Genomic DNA, 18660 nt, shown 5'->3' with positions numbered 1-18660 from the left:
ATGTGTATGAGGGTATTGCCTGCATGTATGTAAGTGCACTGTGTCATGCAATGCCTGTAGAGCTCAGAAGAGGGCATCAGATTCCCCGGGAACTGGAGCTATGGAGTTGTTAGCCACCTCGTGGGTGCTGGGAATCAAAGCTGAGTCCTCTGCAAGAGCAGCCAGCGCTCTTAACTGCTGAGCCAGTTCCTTTTTTTTGAGACAGGACCTTGCTGTCTATGTAGTCTGGACTGACCTTGGAATTTTATGTACCGAGGTTGGCCTCAAGCTTAGCCTCCAAGGTGCTGGGATTACAGGCATATATAACCACAGCTTGCTTCTTTTCAGTTATTGTTTTTTTTTTTTTTTTTTTTTTTTTTTTGAGACAGGGTCTCACTAGGTAGCCTGGCTGACCTGGAACTCACAGAGATTGACCTGCCTCTGCCTCCCAAGTGCTGGGAGTAAAGGTGTGCCTGTGGCATGCCCCAAATTTTCAATTGTCCCATCTAGAACCACAGCTCTCACTTTTCAGTGTCCTCTTTTTTTTCTTTTGGAGGGAGGTGGTGTGTTGAGACAGGGTCTTACTTTGTAGCACTAGCACTGGCGGGCCTGGAACTCTCAGAGATCTATCTGCACACTTGCCACCACACCTGGCACATCCTTAAAAAGAAAAGGAAAAGTCTCTATTCTTATGGGTAGGGATGTAGCTAAGGTGGTACAGTGCTTGGTTAGCACGCATAAAGCGTGCTAACCAAGGACCCCATACACAGGTATGGTAGTGCACACCTGTAATCCCCACACTTAGGAGGAAAATGCAGAAGCACCAGGAGTTCAAAGTCATTCTCAGCTGCACAGGCTACATGAGATCCTGTTCAAAAACCAAAAGTACAATATTCTATCTAGCAAACTATCTCTCTTTCTTTTTTCTTTCTAGTCATCCATCTATAGCATAAAGAAAATCTCTAAGTCATAAACTTCAATAAAACAAACACATGTACTATTAATTTCTATTGCTATTAGTGATGCCTAGTTTATTAAAAAAGAGAGAGCAATCTAATATTAAATGTGGATTTTTAAAAATGGAACCAAGAGCTAGGTGCAGTGGTACGTATCCATCACGTCCACCATGTCCACACATCCATCATATCCATCATCCCAGCTACATAGGAGAATGAGATGAGTCAGGAGAACTGAGAGTTTGAAACAAACATGGGCAACTTTACAAGATACTGCCCCCCCGCCGGAAATCAGACAAAGAAAAAAAACCTTCTGGGGCTAGAGAGATGGCTCAGTGATTAAGACAAGGGCTGTTCTGGAGGACCCAGGCTCAGTTCCCAGCACCACCTGGCAGTTAACAACTTCTCTGACACTCCAGTTCCAGGGGATCCGGCACCCTCTTCTCTACTGGGCACCTCAGGCATTGTACACATGGGTGCACTTACATACATGCAGGCAAAACACACAAAGTACATAATTTTTAAAAAAAGGAAAACAAACCCTTCAATTTCTAACAATGTACAACGGCACTGAAACACTGCATTATGAAACACTGCAGCATAGCATGGTATGGTAGTATAGAATCTATATTAACTCTATGACAGGTATGTTTCCTCCAAATACATAAAGCAGACACTTGCTGAAATAAGTGGACCGACTGCAACAATTTCCAGCCTTCCCTTGACTTAAAAGGACAAATTTCAAATACGAAACAACTTTCACTTTTCCTCTAGTTCTCTCTCTCCCTTCCTCCCTCTCCCTCCCTCCCTCTCCCTTCTTCTCCCTCTTCTTCTCTCTCTCTCTCTGAGATAGGGTCTTCCAGTAGCCCCAGCTGGCCTGGAACTTGCTATGTAGTCTAAGCTGGCCACAACCAGTTCTCTAATTTTTAAAATTTTAAAGGTTTGAGCCAGGTGTGGTAGCGCACACCTTTAATCCCAGCACTCCATCCCAGCACTGGGAGACCAAGGCAAGCAGATCTCTGTGAGTTCAAGGCCAGCCTGGTCTATATACTGAGCTCCAGGCAGCTGGGGCTACAGAGAGACCCTGTCTCAAAAAGACCAAAAAAATTTTCTTAAGATTTGTATTACTTTATTTATTTAGTGTGTATGCTAGTGACCCCATGCAAGTCACACCATATAAGTGCCACACCGTATAAGTGCCACACCATGCAAGTGATGCTCAGAGGACACCTCAAGGGAATGAGTTCTATCCTTCCCCCATGTGCGTCTCAGGAATCACACTCAGGTCGTCAGCCTCGGCAGCAAGTGCCTTTACCCACTGAGCCATCTCACTGGCCGCCTCTGGTATTTCCACAGACACAGGAGTTGAGAAATGACGCAGTGACTCTCAGTCATTTCACAGAGCATAACTGACCTCCAAAGTGTTAGGGGCCAAGGTGCCGCCCCTGGTAATGTTAAATGAACTGTGTCAGAATACTTTGACAATTTTTGAACACGCCAAATTCTCTAGGATGGCACTTTTCATTCAGTACAGATACACCAGTGTGTCCTACTGACAAACAGAGCTTGCATTGAGAGTCTTGTAAACATTAAAAATCCTGATCATCGTGGAGTGGGAGGAAGTTCACCTGTGAATGGGAAAGAACACACTATTCATCCTGAATACAGAATTGTCAAGACAAGCAGAGCAGAGAGAGGTGGACAGTAAACACCATCTTCTAGCTCCTAGCACTAGATGGTGGACTCCCAGCCCTCTGTGTTCCTATCAGCCTCATCGGGTGGTGTGGAGAAGGGTCATTTAGGTTTTATAGGTTAAAACGAGAATGCTGCCTTCAATTACATTTCACAATGAAGTCTAACTGGAGGGGGGGGCACTATTTCCCAAAAAGTCAGGATGTCCCTTTTCCATAGTGACTCCAAAATGATTCTGATAGTTTATCTTCAGGAGACTGGTTTAAAATGTCTTTTAAAAGAACACAGAGAAACAACTATTGCCAGAAAAAAACCCATATAATTATTTGTTAGCTACTGAAATAACTACAGGGTTTTGGGAAACAATAGCCTTTTGTAAAAAGCTGGCAGAAAATGTTTGGTTTTTGCCATTTAATATTTGGAGGATTAAACATCAACTTAACCTTGAAATTTATACTTATTGTGTTTCTCATAGATGAGTGTTAAAGCACTTTGCTGTCAAACAGCTTTGGTAAGGCCAAAACACTTCTCAAAAGGACAGAAGCGGCCATAGCATCCTTCCTTCTCGCTCCTGTCACTGTAGGTTTGGTTTTTAGTGAGAATGAACAGTCACGGCTACGTCCTCAGAACACTGCATTGTGTTCTGCAGTTCACAGTATGTCCTTTCCTTGGGAAACTCAATTATGAAGCTATTCTTTCATTCATTCATTTTCAATGTCAGTTCAGAAAAAAATATCTGCATATCTAGGCCTTTTGCCAGAGTTATGTACTTAAAGTTAAAAGTGCTAAGACGGTTTCATCCTAGAAAGCTCACGGCTTCTGAGGTGGTGCGTCGCAGTACAGCACATTTTCTGTAAGAAGGTCTTTCCTGGGGACCAGTTCTAAAAGAAAACAGAAAGAGATGAATTAAAATGATTAGAATAGGAGTCACTATTTAATCCTTAAATTAAATACAAGTGCAAGCACACTCACTGCCCCTTGAAATTTCCAACCATACACTGCTTGGTTTTAAGATAACTGTTAGCTGGGCGTAGTAGCCCATGCCTTTAATTCCAGCACTTGGGAGGCAGAGGCAGGTGGATCTTTGTGAGTTGAGGCCAGCCTGGTCTACATATCAAGTTCCAGACCAGCTGAGGCTACAGGGAGACCATGTCCCAAAAAGACAAAACAAAAAAAAAATTTTTTTTTTTAATGGAAGCTGGGCGTGGTGACGCACACCTTTAGTCCCAGCACTCGGGAGGCAGAGGCAGATGGATCTCTGAGTTCAATGCCAGCCTATCTACATAGTGAGTTCCGGGCCATCTGGGGCTACAGGAGACCCTGTCTCAAAAAAACAAAAAACTCTTAAAAATTCTGTTGATGTATAAGGTGGAATCCTTGATTTCAAATGGAGACATTTAATAGAATTCTCATTTCAGGGTATATAAAAATATATACAACCAACTTAATCCTTTATTTATTAAACATGACTAATTTAATAACTGAACAGAATTAAGATAAAATATATCACTGGTCATGCGCCAATGGCAGGTAATTTTTAAAAAAATCACCTGAAAAATGTTTTTTCTTTGAGACAAGGTCTCATATAATGCAGGCTAGCCTGGAAGCCCCAAAATAGCTGAGGCTGGCCATACCTCTCTAGTACTGGGAACTTACGACACTCTTCACAACACAGCCCACTAAGCAGTTGTGACTGAATGCAGTGTGGGAGCTCAGTGAGGGTCCTGGGTCACAGGGAAAAGTCTTTCCCTTCTACCAGAAAGGGCATTGTTAGGGCAAAAGAAAAAAATTGAATGACAGTATTATATCAACATTAATATCCCAGATTTCATAATTATACTGTGGTTAATTAGAGAATATCCTTTATATTCAAGAAATGCATACTAAAGTTCATTTATTTTTTATGTGTATGAGTGTACTGCCTGCATGTAGGTAGGTGTACCCATGTTGTGCAATGCCCATGGAGGGCACCGGAAGAGGGCATTGAATCCCCTGGAACTAGAGTTACTGACGGTTGTTAGCCACCACATGGGTGCAGGAGCAGCCAGTGCTCTTAAGCTCTGAGCCGCCTCTGGTCCCCACCATGTTTCTGGCCTTTACTTCTGCTATCACCACATCTGCATGGCACACAGAAGAAAACAGAACGAGACAACAGTACAGTCCGGCTCAGCTTTCTTGGAAAGAACACTCAGTACACAGAACTCAGTGCTTAGGACAGTCTGGGAAATAACTGTACATCTACATGTATGGAACATGTATACAATTCTTCCCTCGTAGAATAGTCCTGTTACCATCTGGCCCTAAATTCCATTCTGAGTCCAGTCAAGGATCTGGTTGACCTGCTGTCCTGCTCAGCTCTCCGTCCATCTGTGGCTCCCATGGTAGACACCCACTCCATTTCAGTAAACAACAAACAGTAGGATAGAGAATAAAAATATGGTATTGGAAATCCACGGCAGTCATTAAGCCACAGAACCCTAAATCCTCCTGGACAGGAACGGCAAGGACTTCTTGCTTTGGCAAAAGAATAAACCCCCAGTCAGCCACCTGGCAGCACTGAATTTTATTTTTGGGAGACCCAGAGCCACTCTCTGGTGCATGGTACTGCACAGCCCCTGGTTCTGGCCTCTGAGTCATTCCTGGTCAGAGATAGAGATCTTGGGTAGACAACCTCTTTCACTTCCCATAGATTTGAGTTCAGGAGACTAGAGATGGTCTTAAGAGTTAGACAGGCCAGGGTTTCTTCGCAATACAATCCACTCAAAAACTATAAACTTCAAGCCTGTTTCCAGCCATTTCCACTTGCAAGTAGCCACAGGCAAACATCTTGACCCAATTTTAAGCATAAAGACAGTCATCCTTTGGGAACTGCCTCTGTGATCTCCCCAACTCCCCAACCCTCACCTTGAGGCACTTCTTCAAAGGATAAAAAGACGACCATCCCGAACCTCGTCTTTGCTGGACAGAATGAGAGAGACCTGGGGGCAAACTGATGGGACTTCATCTTAGAGTTCAGAACCCTCTTTATCTTTGTGGACCAACTGCTCTTTGTAACCATTTCACAAGGCTCCAATAAACATTAGACTTCAGGCTGCAGACAGAAGCGTGCCCCTTAGCAACGCACACGTCATCCTGCCTCTGCTTTGCAGCTGGGCTAGTTCAGTCTGCATTCATTTCTTCTCAACAACTTCCTCTTTTTTCTTTTTTTCTCTCATTTTTTTGAGAGAGGGTCTCCCTGCAGCTCCAGCTGGCCTGGAACTCACTATGTAGACCAGGCTGGCCTCAATCTCAGAGATCCACCGGCCTCTGCCTCCCAAGTGCTAGGATTAAAGGTGCTGGCCACCACACCTGGCTCCCCAGCATCTCATTGCAAGAAGAGCTATGCGGCATGCGCTGACGGGTAGCTGTTTCTTTTATTGCTGTAGCTTCAGGTCTGCCCCTGTCCTGTGAGAAGTGAGTCACTAGCCTTATGTTTTACTACTGTAAAGGGTCACCAGCCCAAACTGGGTGAGGTATTCAATTCCAGCACTCAAGAGAATGAGGCAGGAAGATCACAGTGAGTTTGAAGTCAGTCTGGGCTACAGAGTGAGAGCTTGTCTCAAAAATCAAAGGATGACAGGGAGGCCAACAATCTGACACCTGTAATGGCAGTTCCACGACAATCCTCTCTATGCTGGCCTTCTGTTCAACTCCTTTCAGAGTTTTGGTTCAGCACCTCACTTCTTTATGCAGCTTCTGTTGGCCTTAGTTATTAGGAACAGAAGTGGACTTGCCCAGGAGGTAGCGGGATCAGGATCATCCTCAGCTACATAGGGAAGTTCATTCGAGACTAGCCTGGGCTAGACATCCTGTCTTTAGATAGACAGACAGACAGACAGACAGACAGACAGACAGACAGATAGATAGATAGATAGATAGATAGATAGATAGATAGATAGAAAGTTTTAGAAATACAAAGGCCAGGCGTGGTGGTGCACATTTTGAATCCCAGCACTCAGAAGGCAGAGGCAGGCAGATCTCTGTGAGTTCAAGGCCAACCTACTCTACATAGTGAATTCAAGGCCAGCGGGGGTTCCAGGGAGACCCTGTCTCAAAAAGACCAAAAAAAAAAAAAAAAAAAAAAAAAAAAAAAACCAACCCTCAAACAAACAAACTTAAACGAAATACAAAGCAGGCTAGAGAGATGGCTCAGCAGTTAAGAGCACTGGCTGCTCTTGCGAGGACCCTGGGTTTGATTCCTAGCACCCACATGGCAGCTAACAGCTATCCCTGACTCCAATTCCAGGGTATCCAACACCCTCTTCTGACTCTCTCAGGCACTGCACAGATGCACTTGCCTACATGCAAACAATATACTCACACACATAAAATAAAAATACTGCATAAAATATTTTTTGAAAATAGAAATACAAAGCTTTTAGGTCTATGGACCAAAATGTAAATTTAGGCTGAGACTTTCAAAAATATAGTATGGGGTTAGGAATATAGCTCAGTAGGTATAGTGTGGGGCTTTGCATTCAATTCCCAGCACCACATAAACCAGGAGTGGTAGGTGGTATATTCTTGCAATCCCAGCAATAGGGAGGAGGGAGGAGGATCAGAAGTTCAAGGTCATTCTCCAGCTACATAGCCAGCTTGAGGCCAGCCTGGGCTACATAAGGGTGTGTCTCTGTAGGGACCTAGATGGCCCTGCAAAGATGGCTCCGAGAAGTAAGCAGGGCCTGGCCTGATTTGTTTTGAAAGTCTTCAGATTGGCTAATGGACATTTCTGCACTCCTGAGGAGTGCGTGATTGGCGCGTGTTCACCATTGAAATCCACGTGCTGTCCACGTGCTTGGTTGACCTTTAAGCTGATTGGACACCTTCAGGGAGAGGGGGATTTCCATCTGTGGTTAATGCCTAAGCTCTGTAACGCTTTCCTGCTTGACTAGACTCCCTGTCACGTCTGATTGTCCTCAGGGAGGAGGGCTGGAAAAACGGGCGTAGAGTGCACTCCCCTCTCCCTGATCTCCCTTGTGGTGGGCCTCACTGGGTCGGACTGCTGGACAGGAATGTATGACCCAGGGGACTGCCACATGTCTCCAAAAATAAAACAAATGGGTAGCACAGTTTACAACGGTAGGGCAATCATAGAGCCATCAGGGATGTTAACAGTGTTCAGGACATTAAGGCAGTCTACTTTAAAGTTACAGAAATATTGCTGAATACATCAAGCACATCAGCAGAACTGAGGAAGCTGGAGAACTTAGAGCTAGGCAGTGTGTCATAATTCTTTATTTTATATATATATATGAGGGTTTTGTCTGCATGTAAGTGCACATGTGCAATGCCCACAGAGCCCAGAAGAGGGCATTGGATCATCTGGAACTGGAGTTACAGATGGTTGTTAGCCACCCTGTGGATGCTGGGAACTGAACGCCGGTCCTCTGCAAGAACAGCCAGCACTCTTAACCACTGAGCCGTCTCTCCAGCCCCTTAGGTAGCGTTTGTTTGTTGTTTCCAAGAAGCTGTCCCTGCCGCCTGTCTGGACTTGGAGTTGTGCTCAGGTGCCTCAACAATGCCTCCGCCACTCCTCTGAGAGCTCTGCCGCTCCTTCCTTCGCAGTTCTCTGTTCCCTAACAAAAGGAGCCACATTGCTGTTGCCCACTGTTCTACATAAACCCCAGTGCTGACTGCAGTGAGAAGTCAACAAATGTTTGCTGAATCACATTAACTTGCCTTAGAAAAAAAATAGATGTTTTTTTACAAGACAAGTATAAAGAATCAGAAGGCAGACATTTGGTGCTCAGGAGACAGCTGAATCAGTAAAGTGCTTGCTATGCAAGCATGAGGAACTGAGTTTGGGTCCCCAGCCCCCACATAGAAAGCTGGAGACATGGGAAGGGGGATCCCTGGGGCACAGTGAGCCTAGCCAAAGCAGTGAGCTCCAGGTGCAGTGGGAGACCCTGTCTCAAAAAAAAAAAAAAAAAAAGGTGCAGTTATCAAGGACACCTGATGTCAACCTCTGGCCTCCATACACACTGCACACATGGGTTCATGTGCACATACAGAAACACAGGAATATGTATACACACATACACACACAGAGGGAGAGGGAGAGAGAGAAACGGCACCTGAAGTGCACCTTTCACACGCATTTTCTGAACATGTGACATGCTTAGAAGCATATCCTATTTTGTTTGTCTTACATATATGCCAGAGAGGAAGCTTAAAAATATTGGCTGCGGGCTGGAGAGATGGCTCAGTGGTTAAGAGCACTGACTGCTCTTGCAGAGGACCAGGGTTCGATTCCTAGTACCACATGGCGGCTACAAGCCGTCCTTGATGCCAGTTCCAGGGGACTCTGAAGCCCTCTTCTGACCTCTGCGGCACGACACGGGTGGACTCACATACATGCAGGCAATACATTCATACACATAAAACTAAAATAATAAAAATGGAGTATCAAAAAAAAAATGTGGGGCTGGAGAGATAGCTCAGTGGTTAAGAACACTGGTTGTTCTAAGCGGGGCGTGGTGGCCCACGCCTGTAGTCCCAGCACTTGGGAGGCAGAGGCAGGTGGAGCTCTGTGAGTTCTACATAGTGAGTTCCAGGCCAGCTGGGGCTACAGGGAGACCGTCTCAAAAAGACCAAAAAAACCTGGGTTTGAATCCCAGCACCCACACGGCAGCTAACAACTGTAACTCCAGTCCCAGGGGATCCAGCAGCCTCTTCTGACCTCCGAGGGCATTGCACGACACGGGGGTACTTACCTACATGCAGGCAATACATGCATACACATAAAATAAAAATAATAAATTTTAAAAATTTAAAAAAAAATTGGACTGGGAATGAAGTTCAGAGACGGCGGGGTGCTTTGCCCAGCGTACACAAGGTCAGGTTTCAGACGGCGGGGTGCTTTGCCCAGCGCACACAAGGCCAGGTTTCAGACGGCGGGGTGCTTTGCCCAGCGCACACAAGGACAGGTTTCAGACGGCGGGGTGCTTTGCCCAGCGCACACAAGGCCAGGTTTCAGACGGCGGGGTGCTTTGCCGAGCGCACACAAGGCCAGGTTTCAGACGGCGGGGTGCTTTGCCCAGCGTAACAAGGCCAGGTTTAAGACGGCGGGGTGCTTTGCCCAGCGTACACAAGGCCAGGTTTGACCTCCAATCCCACATACACCTGTCTGCATATAATCCCAGAACTCAGGAGGTGAAGGCAGGAGGATCAGAAGTTCAAGGGCACCCGCGAGTTCAGGGAGAGTTTGAGCCGGCCTGTGATATTTCAGACCCTGTTTTAGAAAGGAAAAAAAAAGTGAGCTAGCACAACTGCATGTGCCTGAAGGATGTCAACAACCAGAGAGATGTATAGAGTGATGAGTTTAGTGTGATTCTAGGTCATAGTTAAGGGCTAAATCAGATCAAGTATGGGAATGGAATGATTAAAAAACCGTGATTAATCCACACAAAAATATTACAAAAAAGTAGGCACTATTCGGAAAGAAAAGCAGTTTCCACAATATTTTAAAAGATTTTAAAAAATATTTTATTTATTATTATGCGTGTATTGCCTGCATGTAGGTAAGTGCACCCATGTCATGCAATGCCCACCGAGAACAGAAGAGGCTGTCAGATCCCCTGGAACTGGAGTTACGGACAGTTGTTAGCTGCCACGCAGGTGCTGGGATTCGAACCCAAGTCTTCTGCAAGGACAGTCAGTGTTCTTAACTGCTCAGCCATCTCTCCAGCCCCAAAAGATTTTTTAAAATAAGGAATTTTCCCCTAAGTTATTCAATTGCTGTTTATAATCATTTACAAAGATAAAGGAAATAATTTTTAAAGGGTAATAACTTTTTTTAAAGGAAATTTTATATATATTGGTCTTTTTGAGACAGGTTCTCCTGGTAGTCCCAGCTGACCTGGAACTCACTGTGTACACCAGGCTGGCCTTGAACTCACAGAGATCTGCCTGCTTCTGCCTCCCAGTGCTGGGATTAAAGGCGTGCCCACCATGCCTGGATAGGAAATAGTTTTATAAAGGGAACCACAGAAACTGTGATTATTCAAACTTAAAAAAAATATTTTGGGGCTGGAGAGATGGCTCAGCAGTTAAGAACACTGAATGTTCTTGAAGAAGACCCGGGTTCAGATCCCAGCACCCACATGGCAGCTAACAACTGTCCATAACTTCAGTTCAAGGGGGATCCGACACCCTCTTCTGACTTCCGTGGGCATTGCACAACACAGGTGCACTTACATGCAGGCAATACACTCATACACAAAAAATAAAAATAATACATAAAATATTTTTTAAAAATCAGAAATGAGATTTTGCTAAAGGCCCACCAGGAATCTTGAGACATAATAGATTCTTAACTATATTTCCATTTCCCATAATCCCAATTTTTCTAAATTAAAATAATTATAGAATAAAAAGCAGGAAATACTTAGTCTAGATAGGTGACAAATGACGCCAGAAAGATGTGTAAGTATAGTAACATAGCTGTATTTGTAACTGCACTTTTGCAAGATAGCTGGGGGTTAAGATTTTTTTTTAGAGGCAGGGGAAAAGGCCAGGGAGATAGCTCAGTTGGTAAAGCACTTGCTATACAAGCACAAATATTTGAGCTTAAACCCCAGCACCCACATTTAAAAAGCCAGGCATAGCGGCATGCACTTACTTGTAATCCCAGTGCAGGGGAGACAGAGACAGGTAGACCTACTGATGAGCCCAGGTTCCAGACAGCCTGTCTCAAAAATCAAGATGCTTAGCTTCTGAGGAACGACACCCAAGGCTGACCTCTGGTGTCCACTCTCGCATGTACACACATGCACTCACACACATGAACACATATACGTACACAAAAGATTTCTTAAAATTCAAAAAGAAAAAAAATTGGTATAACAAAATTTCATGTAATTCAGCATTTTTAGACCACCGCCTTACAGGTGTATACAATTACAGCACATTTCCTGGCAAAATCAGGCTGTTTTACTATTCAGCATTAAAAATACTATAATTGGGCCAGTGAGATGGTTCAGTGGGGAACGGCACCTGATGCCCTGTGTTCAATCCCTGGAACCCAGGCTGAAGGAGAGAAGTGACTCCACAAAGTTGCCCTCTGACCTCTTCACTCACAGTGGCACATGTGCACCCCAACACACACACACACACACACACACACACACACACACGTAATTTTTTTAAAGTGCTGTAATTAAGAGTCAGGCCTGGGGGTGTGCACCTACGTACCTGTAGTCACAGCTGCTCTGGAGGCCGAGGCAGGAGGATCACTTGAGCCTAGGAGTTTAAGGCTAGCCTGAGCAACATGGCAAGATCCTCTTTTAAAATAAAAACAAAGCCAGGTGTGGTTGGCGCACACCTGTAGTCCCAGCACTTGGGAGGCAGAGGCAGGTGGATCTCTGTGAGTTCAAGGCCAGCCTGGTCTACATAGTGAGTTCCAGGATAGCTGGGGCTACAGGGAGACCCTGCTTCAAAAAGACCAAAATTATATATGTGTATATATATATAAAATAAAAACAAAGGTGCAGTTACTGTCTAATATTCAAAACTTAGCAATGAGAAGTCCTCTTTCCTTTACTTACTCAGTGTGTTGTGGTCAGTGTGAATACCTTGTATGACAGACGTTCTGAGCAACAGTTCAACATCGAAACCCATTTTTATCAGCTGTTAAGAAAACCAAAGAATAAACCCCTTGAGTATCTCATATGACTATATTGTTTTTGAAAACTATAGTTTTACTACAATTCCCTTTTAGATAATATGGCTTTTAACTTTTTGCAACTATTTCAAGTCCTACAGAAAGTTCAGATATTTAGACAGCTTTAATTTCCATCTATTGATTTGTTATTTTGATCCAAAAACATATATAGAACTTTTCTGGTTATAATGTGGTTTTCTTTGGGTTTTTTTGTTTTGTTTTGTTTTGTTTTTATCTTTTTGAGACAGGGTCTCCCTGTAGCCCAGCTGACCTGGAACTCACTATGTAGACCAGGCTGGCCTCGAACTCACAGAGATCCACCTGCTTCTGCCTCCCAAGTGCTGGGACTAAAGGCGTGTACCACCAAGCCTGGCTTAAAATACTTTTTAAATACTTAAAATTTGCAGAGCTGGATCAACCAAGTTTTAGATTGGTTAATGGTAAATGAATGCTCTATAAGTAAAGTGACTCTGGAAGATTATACTTCATTTTCCCAGTTTAGTTGATATAAACAGATCTCAAGTTCAAAATCTGTTTTTAATTTGGGGGTCAGCTAGATGGCTCAGTGGGTAAAGATGCTTGCTGCCAAGCCTGCAGATCTGAGTTAAATTCCCCAGGATCCACATGGTAGAAGGAAAGAGCCAGTTTACACAGATTGTCCTCTAACCCCCATACCAACACTATGACATGCACATGTACATAAATAGACAAATAAAAAGTAAGCAAATAAAATTTTTGAATGTAATAAGTGAGCATCTGTGTTTTAATCATTTATTTTGAAGATGAGGTCTCACCACATTATCTGGGTTGGGCTTAAACTGCTGGGCTCAATCCACCCTTCTATTTCAGCCTCTCAAGTAGCTGCGGTGTGTGCTCTTATGCCCAACTCAGTGAAAAAAATTTGGGTCATAATTTAAATTTTTAAGTGAGGGAGGAAATCATGAGTTCAAGACCAACCTCTACCACATCATGAGTTTTAAGCCAGCCTGGGCTACATAATAAAACAAATAAAAAAAAAACCCTGAGACTATAACTTAATGGTAGAGCTCTTGCCCAGGATGTGTAAAGCTCTAAATTCAATTCCTAACACTGAAAAAAAAAATTACCCTCTTGCTATTAACCAGTCTACTAAATAGCAAATAGTACAAATTGTGTGTGTGATAGGAACATGCATGCCATGGCATGTTCTCTCTGTCTACCAAGCTGATCCCAGGGATCAAACTCAGTCAGGTTGGCAGCAAGCCTTTACCCATGGAGCCATCTCCCTGGCCCTCCTCATTCCTTCTTTTTTCTTTGAGACACGGTTTCATTATGTAGCCCTGGCTGGCCTAGAACTTGCTATGTAGAACATAGCTGGCTTCAATCTATAGAGATCTTCCTGCATCTGCCTCATGATTGCTGACTTCAAAGGTGTGTACCACCATGCCTGGCCCCTCATTTTTTAACTTCTAAAGTTGTAACTTGACTGTACTATCACCTCTACCATGAATAAAAATTCATATTCCCTGTTTGTTCCAGTCTATATTTAAGCAAAATGTTTTTCTTTATATTACAGAGATGGAAATACTGGGGCAATGTCACTTTGTCATATAACTTGATTATTATAAGTATTTACTAGTTTTTTTAAAAAATAGTATGTGTGCCAGGCATGGTGGCATACACCTTTAGTACCAGCACTCGGGAGGCAGAGGCAGGCCAGGCATGGTGGCATACACCTTTAGTACCAGCACTCGGGAGGCAGAGGCAGGCAGATCTCTGAGATCAAGGCCAGCCTGGTCTATGCAGGCTTCAAGAGAACACCCGCTCCTTAGCTTCAGTAACATGTCTTGGGGAAAAAAAGCTTTTATGGGTTTCTGGACTGATTCTGCATTCTGGCCACATCAGACAAGTGAGGGTTCATCCACGTTGTGAGGGCTTTCACAGCCAAGTAAAGAGGTAACCCCCATTTCACCCTTCCCTCTTCACCGACAGAACATTATACCAGTTTTATTATAGTTGAAATCCTCCATGACTATACCTCTTTGATTTTCTTAGGAGAAGTCTCACTTTTATTGTTTTTGAACTCTTCGTTGATCTTTACTCTGGCTGCTAAGAAAGCAAGAAAAAACCATGTGTTAAGAGCTATGCTGTACAGCTTTAGCGTCAACTTGACACACCTGGGTTGAGGGAGCCTCAATTGGGGAATTCCCTCTATTGGACTAGCCTGTGACCATGTCTGAGGGGCATCTTCTTGATTGTTGAGTGATGTGGAAGGGCCCAGCCCACTGTGGGTGGTGCCACCCCTGGGCAGGTGGGCCTGCGTTGGATAAGAAAGCAGGCTGAGCAGGGGCTAGGGGAGCAAGTCAGTAAGCAGTGATCCTCCATGGCCTGTGCTCCAGATCCTGCCTTCAGGTTCCTACCCTGAGTTCCTACCTTGGGCTCCCTGATGAACTGTGACCTGGGAGATGTAAAACAAATCAACCCTTTCCTCCCCAAGTTGGTAGTGGTCAGAGTGTTTTGTCACAGCAATGAAGAAACCAACTAGAACAACAGTTATCTGTTTTTCTAATTTAGAACTCCAGTCCTAATACTTTACCTGTTATTCATTATGTTGTTCATCACAAATTTCTCATGTAAAACACAACATACGAAGTTCATCAAATGCTAGGCATGGTGCTGTACATCTTCAATACCAGCACTCAGGAGGGAAGGCAGGAGGATATTTGAGGCCACGTTGGGCTAGCAAGACCCTGTCTCAACACACACACAAACAACAACAAAACAGGAAGCAGTTAAGAGCACCGGATGCTCTTGCAGAGGACCTGGGTTCAGTTCCCAGCACCCACATGACGCAGCTAACAGTAATTCTAGTTCCAGGGTATCTGACACCTCCTTTAGACCTCCGAAGGCACTGAATGCACATGGTGCACTTGTACACATGCAGGCAAAACACTCATACATATTAAATAAAAATAAATTTAAAGCCAGGTGTGGTGGCGCACACCTTTAATCCCAGCACTTGGAAGGCAGAGGTAGGCGGATCTCTGAGTTCAAGGCCAGCCTGGTCTACATAGTGAGTTCCAGGACAGCTGGGGCTACAGGGAGACTCTGTCTCAAAAAGACATAATAATAATAATAATAATAATAATAATAATAATAATAATAATAAACAACTTTTAAAATAAAGGTCTCTGCACAGACAGAAGAGCAGTCATTTGAAGAACGGGCTTGCAGCAGGTGTGGCAGCATGCACCTGAAGGGACAGTCAGGAGTTCAAGGGCATTCTCCATTCATAGCAAATTCAAGGCTAGCCTGGGATATTTAAGACTCTGTTTCAGGCCTGGAGAGATGGGTCAGTGGTTAGAGCACTGGCTGCTCTTCCAGAGGACCCAGGTTCAGTTCCCAGCACCCACATGGCGGCTCAAATTGCCTGTAACTCTAGTTCTTGTGGACCTAATGCTCTCTTCTGGCCTCCTTGGGCACTGCATGCATGAGGTGGACATACAGGCATGCAGGCAAACATTCATACACATAAAATGAAAATAGATCTTTAAAAGAACAAAACAAGAGAAAAACCACCTGGGTTGGCTATAGCAGTGTGACAAGAGTGCTTGCTTGGCATGTGAAGCCCCAAGTCCAACTTCCAGTACCATAAAAAGGAAAATAAGATAAAATCATGATAAAAAGGTAAAATTGGAGAGATAGTTCAGCAGTTAAAAACACTTGCTGTTCTTCCAGGACACAGGTTTGGTTCCCAGCACCCACACCCCAGCTAACAACCATCCTTAACTCCAGTTCCAGGGGACCTGCTGCCCTCTTATGGCCTCTGTGGGCACTGCATGCACATACATGCAAGCAAAACACTCATACACATAAAAGTAATAAATAAAATATATTTTTTCAAAAGTAAAACAAAAAGAAAATGGATTTGCTCTAAAGGGTAAAATATATAGTTACCTTCTAAGGCTCTGGTATCATTTTTAAAAACTTGTTGTCTGGTCCTGTGCAGTGTTTTAAAGAGCTGTAAAACCTATTAAGAAAATTAAAATTCAGGACTGCTGAGATGGCTCAGTAGATAAAACATTTGCCCCACAATCATGAGGACCTCAGTTCAAATTTCTGGAACCCACACGAAAGCCATACATGACAGCATGAGTCTGTGCTCCCTGCGCTCCTGTGACTGACAAGTCTGTGCTCCTGTGACTGACAAATCTGTGCTCCTGTGATTGACAAGTCTGTGCTCCTGTGACTGACAAGTCTGTGTTCCCTACACTCCCATGGAGAGATGACTGGTGGGGCAGGAGAATCCCCGAAGTCCAAGGGCCAACCTTGCTCAAACATGGTAGAAGGCGAAGCCCAGCACCCAAGGTTGTCCTCTGACCTCCACATCCTGGCTGTGGCACATGTGCACAGAGACACACATCACACACTCAAATAGAATAAAAATAAAAAAGCTGGGTGTAGTGGTACACAGCTTTAATTCCAGCACTTGGGAAGCAGAGGCAGGTAGGTAGCCGGCCTGATCTACAAATAGTGAGTTCTAGGCCAGCTGGAGCTACAGGGAGACCCTGTCTTAACAAAACAAACACGGCTGGAGAAATGGTTCAGCAGTTAAGAGCAATGGCTGCTTTTACAGAGGACCTGGATTTGATTCCCAGCACCTACATGGCAGCTTACAACCATCCTAATTCGAGTTCCAGGGAATCTGACACCCTCTTCTGATCTATACAGGCACTGCACGACATGGGTGCACTTATATGCATGCAGGCACTCATACACATCAAATTAAAATAATAAATTTTGTTTTGGTCTTGTTGAGACAGGGTCTCCCTATAGCCCCTGCTGGCCTGGAACTCACTATGCAGACCAGGCTGGCCTTGAACTCACAGGGATCCACCTGCCTCTGCCTCCTGAGTACTGCGACTAAAGGTGTGCACCACCACGCTCTACATAAATTTTTTAATTAAAATAAAATCAGACTTCACACTTAAGTCTTTATGCTTTGTATCACTGCACTGGAAGTATTAAACAGTATTCCTTTTCTATTTGTTTCTGAACTACTTTTTAGCAGGCCTTGCCAAAGTAACTTTTCCTTTATTTTACTTTTAAAATTTTTTAATATTTACTTAGTGTATGTGTACATAGATGCACATGCCATAGCACATGTCCTTGAAGTCAAAGGACATCTTGTGCGAGCTGGCTCTCTCCTTCCACCACGTTGGTCCCAGGAACTGAAGTCAGGTGGTCAGGCTTGGCAGTAAACTCCTTACCCACTGAGCTACCTCACCAGACCTATTATTTCTCTTTAAGTCAAAATGATTGGTAGTGGCTGGGGTGGGGGGAGGGCAGCTCAGAGGTCGAGTGTGCAACCTAGTATGAGGAAGGCCCTGGGCTCTGTCATCAAGTGTTCTTAAAAAGCCTTATTTACAAAACTGTTAAATGAGACAGTAATGGTTAAAAAAAAATAAAAGCTAATAATGTAAGCCAGGCTTAGTAGCTCACACCTATAAATCCAGCACTGTGGAGGTGGTGGCAGGAGGATTAAGAGTTCAAGGTCGAGGGGTGTGGTGGCGCATGCCTTTAATCCCAGTACTCAGGAGGCAGAGGCAGGCTGATCTTCGTGAGTTCAAGATCAGCCTGGTCTACATAGTGATTACAGAGCAGCTGGGGCTACAGGGAGACCCTGTCTCAAAAAGACCAAAAAAAAAAAAAAAAAAAAAAAGTTCAAGGTCAGCCTCTGGTATATAGGGAGCTTGAGGCCAGCCTGGGCTACATGAGACCCTGTTTCAACACTCCGCCCCTTGAAAAAATAAACTTAATAATCATCTTGCCAAAAACTGGTGTGCTAAGGATACTCAATTCCTCAGCAAAGCATGCATTTGTTTGCATCTTTCTTAACCCATCCCTTCACCTACTTTTGAAATCATATGCACAGTCAGCAAGTTAATCTATCGTAGGAGCCCAGGAAGGTGTTGCAGATAATTTAGGAAGGTTCACTGCAATTTCTTTGTTGTTTTGTTTTTTGAGATACTATGTAGACCAGGCTGGCCTCAATCTCACAGAGATTTGTCTGCCTCTGCCTCCCCAGTGCTGGGATTAAAGGGTGTGCCACTATGTTGGATTTAATTGCAACTTCTCAATCTAAAAGTAGAAGGAATGCAATGACTTTTCAACTTTCTGAGTCTATGTAAATGAGAGTGTGACAGAGAGACAGAGACAGGGAATACAAGCCTGGCATTTTGGTAAAGAGAGAAATAAGGTGCTGGGCATGGTGGTGCACGGTTTTAATCCCAGCACTCAGGAGGCTGAGGCAGGCGGATCTCTGTGAGTTTGAGGCCAGTCTGGTCTACATAG

General features: G+C 44.2%; 1 protein-coding gene across 2 annotated transcripts in view; it reads right to left on the bottom strand.

Moving 5' to 3' along the window:
- Positions 1-2418: 2418 nt before the first annotated feature.
- Positions 2419-18660, bottom strand: part of Lyrm7 (LYR motif containing 7) — a 21854-nt gene continuing 5612 nt past the window's right edge. Inside the window, exons 2-6 of one of the 2 annotated variants that reach the window (XM_008851877.3) lie at positions 16264-16336; positions 14345-14415; positions 12212-12293; positions 3442-3508; positions 2419-2563 (exon numbers count right to left, since the gene is read on the bottom strand). In XM_008851877.3, coding sequence (XP_008850099.1) covers positions 2560-2563; positions 3442-3508; positions 12212-12293; positions 14345-14415; positions 16264-16336 — 297 coding nt within the window. In that variant the 3' untranslated portion in view covers positions 2419-2559. Of the gene's footprint in view, positions 3509-12211; positions 12294-14344; positions 14416-16263; positions 16337-18660 lie in introns of both variants that reach the window. The other variant, XM_029555419.1, reaches the window with a different exon arrangement.

Source organism: Nannospalax galili, unplaced genomic scaffold (genome assembly GCF_000622305.1).
Source record: "Nannospalax galili isolate Female #2095 unplaced genomic scaffold, S.galili_v1.0 scaffold706, whole genome shotgun sequence".
NCBI lineage: Eukaryota > Metazoa > Chordata > Mammalia > Rodentia > Spalacidae > Nannospalax > Nannospalax galili.
This window is presented reverse-complemented; position numbering and strand designations above follow the sequence as displayed.